The sequence below is a fragment of the Rhinopithecus bieti genome, unplaced genomic scaffold (genome assembly GCF_001698545.2).
Source record: "Rhinopithecus bieti isolate Rb0 unplaced genomic scaffold, ASM169854v2 scaffold_30032, whole genome shotgun sequence".
Taxonomy (NCBI): Eukaryota; Metazoa; Chordata; class Mammalia; order Primates; family Cercopithecidae; genus Rhinopithecus; species Rhinopithecus bieti.
The window spans coordinates 649,245-669,490 of NW_016813134.1; the positions used below are offsets into that span (position 1 = coordinate 649,245).

A 20,246-nucleotide genomic window follows, 5' to 3' on the forward strand; every position below is an offset into this window, starting at 1 on the left:
CCAGGATGCCCTCAAGGGAAAAAGGTGAGAAAGGAAGAGAAGGGTCATCTAACATGCTTTAAATAGAGGCTTTTGGAATGTTCCACACGAGAACCTTTGCTCCATACTTACTAAAAGTGAGGAAGCCTTTTAGGATGATTTGCTTTGATAAGTCTCCAATGAAAAGTCCTGCCTGAATTTCAACACTGCCTCTCACCCTGAGCTGATCTCCAGGGACCAGGCCTCTTTTGTGCTTTGAATACGTACCCTCCCCTTGGAGCTGAGAGGATTACAATTTGCAAAGCTGCATATCTATGTTCTCTGCTTGCCCTTCCCATCACTTTGGGAGAGGGGGCAGTTTTTATCCTTCCCAACTTACAGCTAAAAGAGAAAGAACGGTCCCCAGTTCAGATCTAAGTCCACTGGCAGCTAGCCACACTATAACCCCCTCTGTGCCAGGGTGAACACTGAGGAACTTGTAAGCTGTGGAGTCAGCAAGCCTGCTATCCTGCCACAGGTTTAGTGCCATGGCAGCTGCTCAGAAGATTGAGAAAGGCGGCAATTTCCCAGAGAGACTGTGGAAAGAGGAGCTGGGGTACTTCTATGACAGTACTCCCTATTACCATGGGCAGAGTGGCTCCAGCCTGGAGTGGGTGAAATGACTGCATCCTTAACCAGGTCCTGAAGTCAACCATGGCTGGTGTCTACGTCCTCTATTTGTGATTAGCAACACCTTGCCTATGCTCCTGGAGCATGTCAAATCAGTAAGTGGTGGAGTTAGTACAAAGCCTGCTTTAATGAAATCAGCTGCACCCTGGTTCTGTCTATGCCAGCCGCTAAATGAGTATAACACATTAGCTAAAAAAAAGCAGACCCAGCAGGGCGCAATGGCTCGCGTTTGTAGTCCCAGCACCTTGGGAGGTGGAGGCAGGTGGATTGCTTGAGGCCAGGAGTTTAAGACCAGCCTGGTCAATATGGTAAAATTTTGTCTCTGCTAAAAATACAAAATTAGCCAGGCGTGGTGGCGCATGCCTGTAATCCCAGCTACTCGGGAGGCTGAGGCACAAAAATTGCTTGAGCCTCAGAGGCGGAGATTGCAGTGAGCCAAGATCTCGCCACTGCATTCCAGCCTGGGTGACGGAGCAGGACCCTGTCTCAAAAAAAGAAAAAAAAGAAAAGAAAAGAAAAATCAGACCCATCTTATCCTGCCCAAGACCTTAATCTGCTAAAGAACAATTCAGCACATATAGAATGAATTACAAAACTGTCTGACAAGCAAGATTTCACATTCAAGATATTTTCTGTCAATGCTGAAAACGAATAAAATTTCTGATATTAGACTTCCAGAATTCCCAGATTATTCATTTAACACACAGTCAGTGTATGCTAGTTGTGACTAAGCACTGTGCTTGCTGGTTCTATTCTTGAGGGTTTTATAGTCCAGTGGCATAAACATGGGGCTTTGAGAACATTTGAGTGGAGGAGGTAAGGGAAGACTTACTGGATATTTGACATTTGAGATGGGTCTCAGAGGGAATAAGGACATCTGTAGAGTAGCAGTTTATTCTAATTTTGCTGTGCTTCTTCAAAATAAAGCCCCTAAGCATCGTCTCAAGTACAATTTTCTCCCCGTGGGAGGCAAGAGGTGACTTCATGCCCATTCAGAAAGCTTCTTACAACCTGGCCTGGGAGAGAGCCAGGAGGGGCTCCCAGCTGCTGGACTGAAGCCTCACTCATCAGAAACCACCAAGGTGGAGGCGGTAAAGGATTTTACAGATGACAATTGAAAGGTTTTAAGGAAGAGAATTGCAGAGGCAAGTCGGAGTGCTGGTAATTAGGCTTCCAGAGCCCAGGAAGGTCTTTGAACATGTACAGAGAGTTTGTCAGCCAGAGAGAGCAACTTGGAAGTTCTGCTGCTTGGATCTGATTGACAGAGATAATGAGAGTGGCAGTGTCTGTGGAGAGGAACTGCAGTCTTATTGTAACATCAGAGCTTGACTTAACCCACTCTACCCTGGTTTCTCCACTACTCTGAGCTCCTCCACTTCCCTCTCTCCAGTGCAAGGTCGAGTAGGCACTACCCATAGCCTGACTCACTAATGGGAAATACATGTCTGGGGGCAGCCGGGAGCAGGCCCTGAAAATGCAAGGGCAAGAGGAGGGTCTCTGCCCATTTCCCAGAGGAATTCTAGTCACTCCATCCAGTCCCAGAGAGCACCTGGGGTCAAACTACCTGCACCTGATCCCTACCGGACCCGCGTATCTACCATTTCTCAGTACAGGTGAATAAAGGCAACCCCCTCACCACACCTCCTCCCTGCCCCTTTAATTAGATCCCAGGACATTTGCTTACACTGGCCTTTGCAACGGCCAAAAGAGTTGTTGCTGAACTTTCAAAGTGAGACAGCAGAGAGCTCTGGGTAACAGTTGCCTGGACTGGTCTCCTTACCCCCACAGCTTTACTTTTACTTCTCTCTGGAAATGCCATCTGATTTCATTCTAATCTTCAATCTTCTCAATAGCCACTTATCTCATCCTCTTATGGACCAATGAAAGGAGCCCAGAACTCACTTCCGTTTTCAACTCTGCTCAGTAGGACACCCTATGCCTCCAACCTTAGGCCATCTCTTTCCATACAATTCAAACCTGGTCACTGGTGTTTACAGCCATCATCAGATAGCCAGAATGAAGGTGTTTCTCTACTCCTCCCTGTTCCCCATACCTGCTAGTGAGGCAAGTGTGACAGAGAATGATCTCAAAGTCCTATTAGAAGACCAAAGTTATTTTCTGATATAATGATGTTGTAATTTGACTATAAATTTTATGTGCTCAGAAATTTAGAAAACACACAAATCCTAAAGAAGATAATATAAATCTCCAAAGGCATAGTACTTCAATCAAAGACTTGCGTGGATAAATGCTACTCATATACCAATGAAAGACCTCAGTATTTTTTCCTTTGGGCTGAAGGGTAAAAGCACACTTTTTTCCCTATGCACAAGAAGCATTAATGCTCCCAGATTATCAGCTCAAATAATAAATACAAAATTATTTACAAGAAGTAACAAATGGAGTAAAGTCGCATTTTCTAAACACAAACATGGTGGAGGGTTCCCATGGCTACGCTCTACCCTGCAAAGTGAGAAAAGTCCTTGGTGCTTTTAAACACTATCTTCCTGGACCTCCAAAATGAGCAGTAGTAGCTCCCTTCTTTGACGGGAAGACATCTACTATAATAGACACAGCCGTAATGACACCTTCTGTGTGATGAGGATTCATCCTACTACTCATCTGTGCTGTGCTCAACACGCATCACTTCGGTGTCATTTAATCTTTGTAACAATCTCATTTGTGAAGTTTCAGGAAGTCAAGTGACTCTCCCAAGGTTCTATAGCTAATAAGAAATGGAACTTGGATTTGAAACCAGACTTCCAAGGTCTATGTACTATGTAGTACTATCACCAACACAGCCAAATGGACCTGTGCTCCTAGCTGACCTGCCCAGAAAGGAAAATCAGTGGCTTTTGATATCCTCTGAAAAGAAAGTAAACATACCAAACACAGAGCAAATACAAAACACAAATACCAGAACAGTCTTCAAAAAAAAAAAAAAAAAAAAAAAAAGTGGCTCATGCCTGTAATCCCAGCACTTTGGAAGGCCAAAGCAGGCGTATCACGGGGTCAAGAGTTTGAGACCATCCTGACCAACATGGTGAAACCCCATCTCTACTAAAAATACAAAAGTTAGCAGGGCATGGTGGCGTGTGCCTGTAGTCCCAGCTACTCGGGAGGCTGAAGCAGGAGAATTGTTTGAACCCAGGAGGTGGAGATTGCAGTGAGCCGAGATTGTGCCACTGCACTCCAGCATGGGCGACAGAGTGAGACACCATCTCAAAAAAAAAAAAAAAAAAAAAAAAAAAAAAAAAAAAAAGCCAGTGGGATGTCATGATACCATGCTGTGGAGGCAACAAGGGAAACAGAATTGAATTCCATTCAGTCTAGAGTTTACAGGGAGAAGACTCAGCATGTGTATGGGTCCCCATTCTCTTGATCCCTTGCCAGAAGAGTTTGGATCAGCTGGTCACACCATGGAGCTGTGCTCTCACAGAAAGGCCCTGACTCCAGTGCTCTTTCTTGTTCCAGGACAGGTGAGGAAAATTAGTATCTGGGGCTCTAGCATCTAACGATCTGAGCAGAGATGGCATTAGTTTAGGGGACCACCAGGAACATTAACTGGCCTGCACTGGAAGACTTTGAGGACCCCTAGCACCATGAGAGGTTGAATTTGGACTCTAGCTCCTCCTGCTGGCCCTACCTAACTTGCCCTTATGCAACCCAGAAGGAGCTCCAGGGGCCATTCAATGGGTAAGCCCACTTGGAGATTCTGTGACTGGGACCCTCAATCTAGTTATTTGGAAGGAACTGGAAAAGGGTGCGGGGTTTGTGAGCCAGGCTGATGGGAATGATGTCCAGCTGCTCATTCTCAGAGATTACTTAGTTTAGCTCCATGCCCTTGTTGCATACCGAGAAGACATCAGACACCTCCAGGGGCTGTTCTCCAGGCTGAGATTACTCTGACAGCCCAACAGAGGCCTAGGAAATGCAGCTTTTGAAGTATTCAAAACTTAAAATCAAGCACCACTGTGATTTATTCCCAGCCCCATCTTTTGCTAGATGCGTGCCCCTGGGCAAGTTACTTCACTGTTTATGCCTCCATTTTCTCATGGGGAAATGGGGTTAAAATGGTTGTCCTCAGGATAGCAGGGGAATTTGATTGACTACAGTTTAGAGGAGAAAAAAGATTGTCAGTGCAACACAGTGTTCAAAAGAGACTATTCCCAGTCACTGGATTTTTAAATATAGTGATAAAATTGATATGGTTTGTATGCTTGATTTTCACCCTATTGAATAGAAGAACTAATACACCTTGATTATCTCCAGTGACTTGGTTATCATTTTATCTCATGTCCCATCTTATGTCCTACATACTGTGCATAGAAATTGTAAAAACTAAACTAACTGAAAATACTCACTTTTTGACCAATTTATAAAGTATATAAAAAAGAAAGAATAATCAGTTGAAATGAATCTGATTATTTATAAGTAGAGGCAAAAACACCAAAAATGCCCTGAACTCCAAATTATTTTCTTTGTTGTTTAAAATGCTTTAACTATTTATTTTAATATAAAATCAATGCAGGATTATTATAGAAAATAAAAAATTCAAACAAGCAAAGAGAAGAACATAAAAAACATTCAGGTTTCTGCCTATCCAGAGGCAACTGCTATTAACACCATGCTGTATATCCTTCTAAGGTCTTTTCTATGCATGTGTATAATCGTTGGTTTTTGTTTTGTTTTTTACAAAAGCAAGATTATACTATACCTGAAGTTATGCAGCCAGCTCTTTTGCCTATTACAATATGAGCACATTTCCATTTCAATAAGTAGATTTTTGTAGTATCACTTTAAGGCCTACCTTGTATTTTAGGCCTTCTGTTGCATTATGGGTGTACCATAATAAATTCATATGTTTAGCACTTGGGTCACTTACAATTTTTTTTTAATGTAAAAAGCACAGAGTAGGCATAATTGATTTAAATGCATTTGAAGTTAAGATGTACTGGATGAAAAAACACAAAGATCTGAAAAACAGACAAAGTACTTAATGTTCCTAAAATCCTTACAAAATTACTCTCTGGAGTTTGTGAAAATTACCAAAATCTGATTGACGGTATTCATTTTGGACCACCTTGTTATTTTGACTGTTGTCATTGATTTGAACCAATTTGTTTAACCAAGTCCATTCATGTTGCTGCCTCATGAGGATTATGACAAATAATGCAGAGGAGGCATCTAGAGGGTCTCTAGCATGGAGTAAGTGCTCCACCAATGCTAATCCCTTTCCTCCCTTTCTCTTCCCTTCCAAATGAAAGAATGAGTCCACCACAAGTTTTGAGGACATCCTTTATAAATAGTGGGTTTGCTGGGTTTCCCATGTCATTGTTTCATCACCCCTGGTGCCACCAGCTTCCAGTAAGGCAGAATTGGGCCCTATGTCTTCTTAAAGGGTGGAGATGCTCAAGCTGTTCACTGGCTCATTCTTCAACAAACATTTACAGAGGACCATGTGTGTCAGGCCCTGCACCAGGAACTGGGGACATAAAGAAGTACCATGATGTGGCCCCTGGTTTCTAGGAGCCCAAAGTCTAGGGGGATAAACCAAGTGCACAGAAAATCCATTATAGCAGAAGGTGTGTGAGCACAGAGCAAGGGCATCTGAGCCAGCCTGGATATAAAGGGGATGATTTGTGAGTGACTGGTTAGTGGCAGTCACGCAGTCACACCTGTTCCTTGTATGTCACTGCAGGTCATCAATGCCATCGAGCAGGACTACCGGCTGCCGCCACCCATGGACTGTCCAGCTGCTCTACACCAGCTCATGCTGGACTGTTGGCAGAAGGACCGGAACAGCCGGCCCCGCTTTGCAGAGATTGTCAACACCCTAGACAAGATGATCCGGAACCCGGCAAGTCTCAAGACTGTGGCAACCATCACCGCTGTGTGAGTCTAGTGAAATGGTGACCCCTAAATATGGGTGGTTTCATGGTCAGGGGCATAGCCAGCAGCCTCTAACCGTGATCATGTTCAAATTTTTTAAACAGTATCTAGTTACAGTGTGGGCCTTATGTTGAGGAGAGCACACATGCATGAAGAAACACAGGTAGGAGAACATTGCAATGCTCGTGATAGAGAAAATAGTGTCTTAAATCAGGATAATGGTTGTGGAAAAAAGTAAATGAGTTTTGTCAATTTGGGAGACAAAATCTTTATGACTTGGTGAAGGATTGGACATGGATGTTGAGGGTGAGGGAGATGTCAAGATAGCACCCGGATTTCTGGTTTGGATACCTGGGTGTCTGCTTTGAAATGTGCCAGAGAAGGTCAGCAGTGGGTCTCATTTCTCCATTTTTTTTCAAATAGCTAAGGATGAAACTAGGAAAAAAAAATGTTACCAATATATCTGGGGAGGTTGTGGTAAAATATGCATATTTTTAAAAGGATCATGTCTTTGAATGGTGAAGCTCCTAAATTTTGGTTTACAAAGGAGTTGGGAGCCTTCTCTTCCCTTCAGACTGAACGCTATGTCAATCTGCCTGTCTGGGTTAACTGACCTGTGACAGTACCCAGAGGCAGAGACACTGGCCACCTGGATGTAGAAGTCATGCTGATTTGGGATTCCATGAGGAAGAAAGGTTCAGCCCAGGGCTCCACTATAATCCTCATTCCATCAGGAATGCTGCCTTCCATGAAGTCAGCTGTCAGGCCAGACTGGGGCACTGTCCATGCATGTCTGCAGTGTGTGGTCATCTGCCCCTCTCTGTCTCACCAGGCCTTCCCAGCCCCTGCTCGACCGCTCCATCCCAGACTTCACGGCCTTTACCACCGTGGACGACTGGCTCAGCGCCATCAAAATGGTCCAGTACAGGGACAGCTTCCTCACTGCTGGCTTCACCTCCCTCCAACTGGTCACCCAGATGACATCAGAGTAAGTGATGAGAATCTCTCTGTCCAGACCACACCTAGGGGTCAGTGCTCCTTCCCTGCTATTGCAGATGCTGTGAGTCCTATTTCTGGCCTCATCCCTGGAGCTCCGTCTCTGTATAGACCAGGCCTGGACAGGGAGCACCTTGGAAAGATGTAGGGGGATGTGAGGGTAGGGTAGGGAGGTGGAAATCCACTCTGGGCCCCAAATGAGAGTTCTTCAAAGTTATAGCCATATGTCATTTGCCTAATCACCCAGAGTCTCTTCCCCATTTAAGTTTTTAAACTCGACTCATCAAAGAGAGCATCCAGATGGAAAGAACACAGACAGCCAGTACTTTAAATAACATAGCAGGAAAACCATTGCACTGATTCAGCAACAGTCTGCGATGTGTGGGGGGCTTGTCCTTATACTTAGATAGCAGTTGTCAATAAGCATGCATTTCCATCCCCCACAATTATTTACCAGTCTGTGGCTCCCACAGGAGTTTAGAGGAATACACAAAATAAAATTATTCAAATAAGATGAGAGCCAGAAAGAGTTTTAAAGATCCATGTGGTCCAGCATTTCCCCTAAGAATGTTCAGAGAAGCACCAGTTGTGGGAAATGTTAATAGGTTCTCCTTGGAAAAAAGGTCCCGCAGTCAAATAAATTTGGGAAATATTGTACACTTTATCACCCTCTTGGAGATTCACTGCTCATATTAGCATTATAAAGGCCATGAGAAATCCTGAAATAAAGGAACCCATTTAAAATTATTAAATACCATAGAACCATATTTTCGAGGGGCAGGGTTTTATAGAACTGTAGTCTGGGAAATATTTATCTAGTTCCACCACTTCCATTCTGCAGATTCTGAACTTACGTGACATTAGTGCTCACAAGCGGCAAAGTTGGGACACAAGCCTGCTTTTCTGACTGCCAGTTCAATGTTCTGCTACCTGTCCACCCCAGGGCCTCAGTGGTTCCCAGGCTTTGCTGCACACTGGAATCACCTGAGGACCCTTAAAAAATATTGATGCCTGGTTCTCACTCCCATACCTTCTGATTAGTTGTGGTGAGATCTGAGCATCAGAAGTTTTTACAGCTCCTCAGGTGATTCTAATGTGCAGCAAAGTTTGGGAACCACTGGATTAAGGTTGGCAAGAGTCAAATTTCACCTTCTGTACTCACAGAAGCTCACATAATCCTACCTAGGAAATTAACTCTACCCTTCAAACACACACACACACACACACACACGCACGCACACACACACACAGGGGGACTTCATGGGCTCCGTGGGCTACAACATGTACCGATAGCACATATTGTGGAATCTGGCAGCCTATATAATACACATTTCCTATGGTAGAAGATTCATTCATCCATCAGTCTGCAAACATGTATTGATCACCTATTATACAATGGGCACAATGCAAGGTGCTGGGATTTCCTCCTTGCAACTGGGGCAAACTGGTTGCTGAGACCCAGAAAAGAGTGGTGGTGATCCACCTTTTAGCTGAGCCCCCAGGGACAGCTTCCTGACATTCCGACAGCTTTTCTGTCAGTGTTCCTGGAGTCCAGCTCCACCTCTCTGAGGTCTTTTTTTTTTTTTTTTTTTTTTTCAGAAATGGTGGAGCCACCACTTTCTCCAGGGAGATGGTTTGAATGTGTGTCTAGCTTTGGATCCACTGAACATCAGAATACATTTCTAAAAAACTAGATTCATTTCCTGGTGATGCCAAAAAAAGATGGTTCCTGCCATTAAGAATGACTGTCAAATAGACAGCAAAAATTAATAAATAGAAAAGAAGCACTTCCCAGTGGAAAACCAGCTTCCTCATCTTTTAGAGTGAAAATTGATGCCCCTAGATAATCAGAGGGACTGAGTTCAGAGATAGAATCAGGTGTTTATGAAGACTGGCTACTCCATTTTCCCACTGTGATTTGCCTACGTATGGGGCCATTGTCACATAATCCCCAGGATCTAAAAGAATTCTCTCAGTCTGAGAATAATCACATGAAAAAGATAAGGGGAAGACCAAAAGGAAAGTGAAACTGTAAATTAAGGGATTTCGTTCAAAAAATGTCCACACACTATTAGAGCAATTTGATTTGTTTATTGAGAGGTAAAAGAAGGAAAAGGAAAATAAGCAACTTAATAAAATAGATTGTGGGACAATCTGTGAATTCAAAATTCAAGCATGCCTCCCTAAAGTATTTGCCAAAAAGACACGAACACTTTGAGCATCTCAACCAGCAGTATCCCTTGGGAGACTGACTACTAACCGAAAGGGGCATGGGGCGGGACAGCCAAGGCATTGTGGACAGAGATCCAGCCAAGGGTTCACCAGGGTCTGATGTGCAGTGTACAAAGCAATCAGCTGTGCTGGATTCGGGGGGCTTTAGAGGAAATACAGTCAGGACCTTAGAAGAGTTCTGCCAGCATCCCTGCAGGGGTGCTGAGAACCAACTTGTCTTGTATTTGAACACCAGCTCCACCACTGCTTACCCACTGTGTGACCTTGAGCACATTACTTAACTTCTCTGAGCTCTGCTTGCCTTGTTTATAAATAATTTATAAATTATTATAAATAATAATGCCCATCTCATTAGTCTGTGATGGGAGGTTAATGGAATGGCACATGCAAAGCACTTGATCCATTATCTACCCATAGCATGCACACAAAAAATGGTTACTGTTAAATTTTTATCATCATTGAGTTTGCAGTGGTCTCTCTAGTTTTATGAAATGCTTTCACATAGGTTTAAATGAGATAGCATATGGCACGTGGGATGCATTCAAGCAGTGTTATGTATTGTTATTAACTAAGAAAGAATGCATGGGTCTAGCACAGGTCAACTATAAGCCATGAACTTGTTCTTATTAATCCAATTCAGTGCTCTATCCTGGACATATTCCTTGGATTCCTGATTGGGCAGACATTTTAGTTATTTTGAGACCACTCTTCTTAAAAATACATACATTAAAATTCAAACAGAGGCAGAAAATGGAAACTCAGGGGGAAACATCAGAAGACCAGGTGAGCCCCATATCCTCTCGGTCTCAGCGGATGATCACTAATTTAGGCAGAAAACTCCACAGAATAACTTAAGCCCCATATAGTGTGCACTTGGAGTGTTAAAAAATAGCAGAGGAAAATTCCAGTCTATCTGAGGGTCAGGAGACAATGAAGGGGCAGCCTTAGAGCCCGTACATAAGGAGCACACCCCTGGGACAAGGCACAGCACTCCCAGGATTGTCTAAGCTGAGGGCGTATTAGAGAAGAGGGAGAAAGTGAAAGTGAGCAGGAAAATCTCTAATTGCAAGTTTGCCAAAAACTGGGGTAAACTTAAGCTAGTTGGATTTTTGTAGCATGGCTACTTCCCAGGAGCATGGCTTTAGTGATGCGTTTTGATTTGCGAACAGCTGACCTAACACTAAAGTGACTTCTTTTCTGGCTCTTTCCTCCTAGAGACCTCCTGAGAATAGGGGTCACCTTAGCAGGCCATCAGAAGAAGATCCTGAACAGCATTCATTCTATGAGGGTCCAGATGAGTCAGTCACCAACAGCAATGGCATGAGAACTCTTGTTTCTTGGGGAAAGAGAGGAGGGAAAAGGACCAAGGTCAAGGGGGACCAGAGGTTGACCACTGTGGAATATACTGGAGAGACTGGCTTCTCAGCTGAGGAATGCATTTCCATCAGTGAAGAATCAACCGGACCTGTTGCTAATAGGCAGCCTTCATTTCTCAGTGACAGAAGCATGTTTGAGATGCCGTGGGAAACCAAATATATAATAATAAAAATATAAAAAGGTGATGTTCAACAGAAGTGAAGGCAAAACAATATGCATCAGGAGAACAAGAGTAAACCCAGCTCCCATCCTCAGTGGGCTGGAGTTGCCCATCCACAGGAAGAAAGGGAAGGAGGTAGAGGGAAGAAACAGAAGCAGTGTTCCATTTTCTTCCTCACCAATGACATTCTTTTCTTTTCTCCTTTTGTACTCCTCCCTGAGAGTCCCCTCCCTTCTCCCACACTCGTTTCCCTTTGCTCATGACTCCTGTAGGGAAGTTTCTTCGAACAAAACCCAGCTCCTGAGTCTCCAGATGTTGTTCTGTCAGTTGCCAAAGGACTTTGCTGACCACTGCATGGGGATCCAACCAATTCAATTAATGTCTTCATATTGAAGAAGAGATGTACCTTCAATTGAAAACCTCGTTTTTCTTTTGTTTGCATTTTCTGCAAAAGGAAAAGAAACCACAAATTGGAGAAAAAAAAAAAAAGAAAAACCTGTTTCCGTGTGCCAAAGCACACATATGTATGTCTGCGTTATAAAATGACTGTGCTTGTTCATAACAGATGCAAACAAGAAAGAAGAACTGGGAAGTCTTTGTCCCTAGGAAATCCAAAGGGGCTGGAATGTGGTGTTGGTTTGGCTTTCTGGTTGGCCCAATCGGCCTATTGGCTCAATGGGAAGAGAGGAGAGGGAGAAAAATAATAAAATGAAAGGAAAAAAATAAAAAGCTTGCAAATTCAGACAGGAAACAGGTGAGTGGTTTGAATTGGATGCAGTGTGAGCCATCCTGGAATGATACTGACTGATTAATTATTCCTGATAACATCTGAAGAAAAGGAGAAGGAAAGTGTTTCTGGAGAATGTTCTTTCACATCACTGGAATCTGCAATTCAAGAAGTGACAAGGGAGAATTCTTGCTTTACCTATGGACTGGCTTAAGCTGTGTGGCATCCGAGGAATGTTTCAAATGTGTCTGTGTTTCTCTTTACATTCCTTATTGTACCTCATCATTCAATTCACTTTTGTAAATTCTACCTAACATTTAATTATTTTTAATTTCTCCTTTTACCTTAATCTCCTTGCTAATTTTATCTGTCTAATTAAAATGAGCAGAAGCATGTCTGGGTTTACGTAAAATGGTGTCAGAGTGTGTATACCTGGACCCCAGTGGGTTGTCCCCAAATTTCAAGAGAATCCTTAAAAACTGTCTTTCTTCTTTCTAATGTGGGAGGGAAGGAACACATCCCTGACTCCATGAATGCCAAGAAGCAGAATATATTAAACTCACTGGCACTGATGTGACCCAAAGGAAAAACTGAATAAAAGAGCCTTAAGAAGTCGCTGGCAAATAAACACAAACAATCGCCATGAATACACTATCAACCCTGATTTTAGTTTACACATTGCATTTGAGAAGTCCACATCCAGGCCAATTTTGTAAATGTAGACTGCTTGCTTGTGGTTTATCTATGAACGTGCAGTTGGGAGTGCCGAGATATGAGGCAGTGAAAGGTGTTATGGTTGCCAAGTAGCTCATTTAATACATATTTACATTGATAATAGCCTTTTCCCCTAGTCATTGTTAACTTTGATATGGGGTGGTTCTTGCCTTCTAAAATCACTGGTCAAGATCCCCTAAACAATTAACCCCCTCAGAGCGGCCCACTGGCCTGGGTACAGCATTAATTGAGGGGAGCTCATCTTAAATCACCATCCATGTGCTGAACCCCTGGAGAATGAAAGTGGATGGAAAGAACTCCTCTCAGCAAGTTTGCCTGAGGCTGCAAAGGACCCCAAACCAACCACACAAGTAGAAGAGAAAATTTCCCTTTATTAATTGCTTACCAATTCCATGCACAATTTACTAATTACCCCAAAGACCCCAATCCATGAGTATCATATAAGTCTAAGCAATTTGACTAATCTACTCTCAATTTTCTACAGGAATGAATTTTAATCTGTCACTAAATTCCTCTGGCAGAATCTTTAACCCCGAATTCTCACTGCCGCCTCCACCAATGCCAGCTCATCTTCTGGTTGTGGACAAAGCAGGGTCAAGGTGAAAGTCCTGTTAAACCCTTTGGCTTGGTTTCACCATAGATCCCAGAATGCAGAGAGCGAGAACCCAAAGTGCACAAGAGGAAAGCATGAGGGGTCAGCAGAGCCAAGGCCAGGGTGTCTTGAGACACAGTTTTCAATGAGGTGGGCACGACCAAGATCTGGACACCCCCAACTGCCACAGATACCCTGCACAAGGCCCCACCCCTACACCCCAGATGAACTACAGGAGCACATGAAGCCTGAATGGAAGGAGATGTGTCGCTAGTGAGTGAGACACGTTACCTCTGCATCACGGGGCCAGCCATGAATCTTTCTGAGCCTCCGTTTCCTCATTTGTGTAATAGGAAAATATCACCTACTTTCAATGAAGAGTATCTAACATTCATGAGCAGGTTCTCTATGCCAGGCACTTATCTAAGTGCCTTACATGCATGAAATCTCTTCCTCACCATAATCTTGTGAAGTAGTAGCAGGTAATTTATTGTTCCCAATTTTGGATGAGGAAACTGAGAGACAAAGGCCCTTCACAGATCACACAATGGTGGAGTCAGGATTTTGACTCAGGCAACCTGACTCCTTGCTCTTAACCACTCACCCCAGTGGGTCTCACACTTGAGTGTGCACTGGTATCACCTAGAAGTATTGTTAAAACAAAGATCATAGGCCCCACCTTTGGGCTCCTGATTCAGCAGGCCTAGAGTGGAACTAGAGAACATGCACGTCTCACAAGTTTCCAGGTGCTGCTGATGCTGCTGGTCCAGGGACCATGCTTTGAGAACCACTGTATTACCCCAGCCTACCTTCCTGAGAATTAGTGATAATAGACATAAAGCTCCTGCTTCAGGAAATCATAGTGATCAAGGTTCTTGAGATACCCAGAAAGAAGGGAATGAACCCTCACACTTTGGGCATGAAGTGATGGGAGGGGCTGGTTCCATCTAATGTCTCCTCCACTGGCACATTTAGCTTCAGGGAACTTTACTCACACCTTCAAAGAAGCTCCGTGGGGAGAATGCTGTCAGTGAGACCCCAATGCTCTAAATTTCAGCTACATATGCTGCCTCATCATCTCAGAGAAGACTAAATCCAATTTGGACCCTTACTTACACTTACTTACTTACACTTTGCACAGTGGTCAGTGGCCCATGGCCCTGAGAGCCAGGCTAAAGAGATGGAACCTGCAGCCATGCTGTGCAGCCCAGGGCGTGGCTCACAGAAAGGGGACTGCTCAGCCAGCACACCTGCAAGCCACTGGGAGTCAGGTGGGCAGAGGTCACATGGGGGCAGGTGGGAGATGTTTAATTAATGTTCCCAGGTCAAGGGTAATGGAAATGGAGGTGATTTGTGGAGAATTCTTGGAGATTATGCCCCACCTTTCTACACCCTCTTCCTGTCCCTTCCAGCACTCAAAGACATGAATGACTGTAGAGAGGTAGATAAATCGACAGATTATATGTTTGTTGTATCACTTGGGTGTCCAAATACATTCATACACTACTGAAATTATGTGCTTCTTTCCAGCTTCCACCTCTCCATATGTCTCCTTCCCACCACGTTACATGTGGAGCCAGGCCACTGGATTCTTGCCAAGGCCACCTGGGATAATGGAAATTAAATGAGAATACAAAGTTTTTCTTAACCGTGCACTTATGAAGAGAGCAGAGAAACCAGTGAGGGCTGAGGAATAGGACTTTAGGAATATCGGAGGGCAGGAAGACTGAGACATACAGCAGGAAGAAGAGAATTTACAAAGTATCAGTTAAAATGAAAGGTTCTAACAGTTCCCTGGCGTCCTAAGAAGGCCTTTTGGCCTTTTGGGGGAGCCTGGGAATCCATCATCTTTTCAGAAATATTAGTGATTCTGGCACCAACTGGCTGAGGGCATGGTGAGGTCCCTGTCAGTGAAGCAAGGGGGAAGACACAGCCATGATGGGGATCAGCCACAAAGAGGCACCATCCAGAGCACTCCAAGGACACGCAGTGCTAAAAGAGGCCTTACAATTCCTATCAGCGTGAGTTCTGCACTGGCTGAGACTTGCAGTCCATGTAGAAGTCATAGAGCCATTTCTGAAGTAGCGAGAGGTTTTGTATTGTCCAAGATATCATTGGGACATCGGGCAGGGGCATAGTAGAGGGGAATCCCGAGGTCACAGAAAGGTGGCCAAAAGAGGAAGGGTATGTCTGGATCACACTGGAAGGTCATTCCAGTTGACTGAGGTCCAATGGCAACTATGTTCACCACCAGGGAGTCTCCTGAGACCAGCCATTTCCAAATGAGAACAGTTATACAGTGGTCTGAGAACAAATTCTCAGTCCCTTTCAGAGAGTGCAAGCCCTGGTAGGGGGTGGGAGGATGTGTTCTGCAGACCTGATTAAGGGTGGATGGGATGGATGGGCCTCCATCACTCACCAGGGAAAAAGGAGAGCCCTCCCTCCTGCATCCCACCTGGGCTGGCCTTGTTATCACGGGTCCTTGAGGGGTTCTCATGCCACTGTGAGTCATGACTTAGCACATAGTATCCTAGCAGAACCTTGTGGTAATTCTCCAAATGAAAGTGGCCACAGGGCACATCCTACTCACCTATGTACCCAGCACTCAACACACTGTCTGACACATGGAAGATGCGCAATAAATGTGTGGTGATTGAAATAAGTTTGAATTGAGAAAGTTTAACATGTCATTATTTCACCTACAAAAGTCCATGACCTTAAAGAGCACGCTTTAAAATAAATTAATCCCTGGGTATTTGGTTGGAATCTTTCTCAATTACTCTAACTGCTATCAATCGTAGCCTATTCTAATTTTAGTTTTGTGAAGTTTAAAACCCTCCTTTTAAACCCTGTTTGAATATTTAAAATAATGTCACAGTTTTCCCCAGAGCCCATGCCTGGGGTGAAGCAGCCTCCCACTGAGTGTCAGTCATTGTGCAAAGGCCTTGAGAGGCAGGAATAAATTTGATGTTGTCCCTGGTACAATGGCAGCAAATTCAAAGGGCATTGCAGAGCAGAGCTGAAGGATGGCCCAACCCTCTGAGAGCAGAACCAGGGCTGTGTCCTGCTGGAGGATGTCTGGCTGAGCAGAGAGGATGGGCAGCACTTCTCTGGCCAGTGAAACTTCATTGGTGTTTTGTACAACTACCTCTACACACCTTGACTCTAAGGCTTTCTTCCAAGAGTTGCTTGTCCTTTCTAAAGCCACTATTACTTTAAGAATTCCTGTGGCCTCCCTTTCACCAGAAGAAAAAACATGTTGAAATAAGGAAACAAAACAAAATTATGGGCAAATGAGCTACTTCTAAGCAACCGAGAAATACTCTTAAATGAGAGAAGTTCTCTTTACCCCAAGAAAACTTTGGTTTTTCTCTTCTGGTCTTATTTAAATTCATAAATGCATGTACATGAGCAACTGCTATACTCTGAAAATGGCTTTCTGACAGAATACAATGACAAGTAAATTTCAACTACAATTTTTATAGCAGAACTCAATGTTGTAAATAACTCCAATGGGAAAATGAAGAGGGCTATGGGAGCATAGAGGCGGGCACTCCCATTGGCCCAGGCAGTTAAAGAAGGCAACCCCAAAGTGGTCTGCTAAACTGGAACCTGAGGAATGGAAGGTATTATCAAGTTGAGGGAGTGGTGTTAGTGGTGGAACTCAAATTGTAGATAGAAGGAACAGCAAGGGCCGAGGTTCAAAAGCCAGAGAGTACATGGCGTGTTTGTGGGCTCACAAACTGCTGGAGAGGCTGGAGAATCCAGTGCTCCCTCTGAGCAGCTGGACGGGTAGCAGGGGCTAGAACATAAGGAATCCAGGTATTACTCTGAGTGCAAGCTGTGGAAAGTAGGTTGAAGCAAGGGAGTTATATTTTATACAAATCACTCTGACCACAAAATAGAAAAGGGAATGGCAAAAGTCGATTCAGGGAGACTAGTTGAAAGGCTGGTGTAATAATCTCAGCAGATGTTGGCAGCCTGGGTGAAGGCATACAAGTAGCAGTGGGGATGGAGAAAGGTGGATTGATTCAAGAAATAAAAAGGAGGTGAGAGCAGCAGAAGGGAAAAGGGGATTGGCTTTCAGGGGTGAGGGAGGGAAGAGCTGAGGATGACACTCCAAGTTTCTGATTTGGGAAAATGGGTGGATTTTGATACCATTCACTGACATAGAGAATACAAAAGGAGGAAGAAACTGTGGGAGAGGGGGACAATACGAATTCGAGTTGCCTGTGAACCATTGGCTTTAGGGCTGCATCATTCAGCAAAGAAATTTGGTTTGATGATATAGATTTGGGAGCCATCCTTTGTCTAGATGGTAATTAAAGCCACAGGGGTAGAGGAGTTTACTGCATGCGAATGTGAGTGGAGAGAAAAGTGAGCCCACATGGGACCCTGAGAAACAACCATATTTAACCAATGTCCAGGCAAAGGAAGGCTCACAGAGGAGTCTGGACAGAGTCAGTACAGAAAAAGAAAAATCAGGAATGTGCAGTGTCCATGAAGCCAATGGGAAATATCTCAGGGAGGGAATGGTGGTCCCAATTCCCAGTGTTGCCAAAAAGGGTTACTATTAGGTAAGGATTAAAAACTGCCCACAAGTTTAGCCACAGGAAGGCCTGGGTGACCATGGTAAGAGCAGGTTCAACAGAGAGGTGTTGGTAGAAGATGCTAGTTGAGTCGAGGAAAGAGAGAACATCACAATCTTTCAAAAAGAGTGACTTTGAAGAGGAGAAGAAAAGGATGTAGCTGGAGGCGCTTTTCGGTGGTTGTTATTTTGTTATTTTTTAGTGGGAAAGACTTGAACATGTTTAAAAGCTAATGAAAAGATTCCACAGAGAGAGAAAAAGAGAAAGAGGGTAATTGAGAAGGTCAGACCCCCAAGAAGGCAGGGAGTTCAGGTAGAGGGATGGTATCGCTTAAAGTGAAGCAATTCCAATTCAGTTTGGAGGATGAACAAAGGAAGCATGACATGAGTTCCTAGCAGAACTCAATCTCACCTTCCAATTTCTTCACAGTCTAATCATTTAGTTCCCACAGCCTCTCATGATGAAGAGCCATGATTGAACTCACCCGCCTTGCCATGGCAATGTGAGAATAATCAGGCAAACACACCCATTTCTAGTGAAATGGGAGAGTGGGCAATGAGAGAATCTAATGAGGAAGATGAAAACATCACAGGCTCTTCTTCTGCTCAGAAGCCCTCAGTGGCTACCCAATACCAGTTTCTGGTCATGCCCACCTCTCCAGGAAATGAAGGCTGCAGAAAGTGCCCCATGTCTAAACAGTATGGCTAGAATGAACTGCTTCCAGTTCTGGGCAGCTAGTTCTCCTTTTGCTAGATTGCTGTAGCTCTGTGTTGACTCTTGGAGAGCTCCTTCACCCCCATGCTGGAGCAATTGCCTTCCTCCTCCAGCATACACTAGGAAAGGTCTGGATCCAGGAGGCTGAGCACACAAGCACCTAACCCTAAATGCCAGTGGAGTATGGCATGCCAACTGGACTTCTGTGTGATCATAGACACCTCAGGGATCTCTGACCATAGTCAGGACGTTTCCAGAGAAGAAAATGCTGATTAGGACTCCTGTACCAAGTTTGGGTATAAGGTGACACTTAAACTTTACATTTATAAATGTAGACATTTCCAGCTGTCACCCTTATACCCAAACTTGTACAAGAGCCCTAATCAGCATTTTCTTCCCTGAAAGTAAAGGGAGTCTTCTCTTCTTAGTGGAGTCTTACATTCTTCTTAGAATGTGAAGGGAATCTTTCTACCAGCTAATTAGAGGAGGTGCTCCTGGGTTGGGGGCTGAAATTATGGCCACTTGAGAAGTTCTCAAAATTAATAATCATAAATTAAATAATATAAATGGTAATAGCAATTGCCTTTTTTTTTTTTTTGAGTGCTTACTACAAGCCAGGCAAACTAATTACTTATACAGCTGTTATTATACCCATTTTGAAAGTGAATTAACTAATGAGGTTCAGAGAAGTTCAAGTAGCTTGTTCTAGATCACACTGAAAAGCAAGGATTGGAACTGAGCCTATTTGCCTGAAGTGTGTTCTCTGAGTTACCAAGCTATACCCCCACCTGAGCCAGACGCCTTCTGGAAATTCCTACTGGCCACCTCAGTCCTGCCACATAGTGCAGGCAACTTATCTACACTCTGAGGCTTTATGTCTATAAAATGGGAATAATATTCAACACACAATGTTTTGCAAGGGTGAAATGAGGGGCCACACATAAATCACATGGTCTTGGTCCTGGTTGTTGGGAGTACTCAGTAAATGGTGGCTGGTATCAGTTTATTATTATTCTAGTTATTTTGAAACATGATGTAAAAATAGAAAATGAATGGGTCCCTGAGGTTTGTTGTAAAAAGTCATCTTGCCTTCTGATAAAGGTCAATCCTTAACCTCCGTGGATGTGGGAGTTTTGTGAACTTCATGGTTACGTGTATCTGTCATCGTAATCATTTCTCCCCTTCTCATTGCATGTTTGCAGAGATTGGAGCTGAGCTTTGCCTTGCTCCTGGGTGGATTCCCAGGCTGCTTGCCATATTGGACCAATGGCTAGATTCTGGAACTTCAATATGCTGTATAGGCACATTGCTTGCTCATTCACACAGGCCCATGGCTTTTCCTCCCTGCTACTAAGTCAAATATCCTCTTCTGATTAAAGTCCAATTTCTGGGCCTATCAGTCCATATGAAGAGATTTCTTCAGTTAAATAACTGTTCAGAGATTTTCTTGTGACTGAAATGTCATCCTTGGGGTCAATCTGTTAGGTTTCCAAAAGTGTGCTGAGTGCACCATCAGTGGGTGAGAGGGTTTCAGGACACACGTATCCACATCCTTTACACATTTATGTTGATGTGCACTGGAGA

The 20,246-nt window shown here is 43.9% G+C and overlaps 1 protein-coding gene across 2 annotated transcripts in view; it reads left to right on the forward strand.

Annotated features, from left to right (window-relative positions):
* The window catches only part of EPHB1 (EPH receptor B1), a 451,564-nt gene extending 439,120 nt beyond the window's left edge, over positions 1 to 12,444 (forward strand). For both annotated transcript variants that reach the window (XM_017847708.1, XM_017847709.1), the window contains exons 14-16: positions 6,350 to 6,543; positions 7,373 to 7,528; positions 10,984 to 12,444. In XM_017847708.1, coding sequence (XP_017703197.1) covers positions 6,350 to 6,543; positions 7,373 to 7,528; positions 10,984 to 11,092 — 459 coding nt within the window. In that variant the 3' untranslated portion in view covers positions 11,093 to 12,444. The remainder of the gene's footprint in view (positions 1 to 6,349; positions 6,544 to 7,372; positions 7,529 to 10,983) is intronic.
* Positions 12,445 to 20,246: the final 7,802 nt, after the last annotated feature.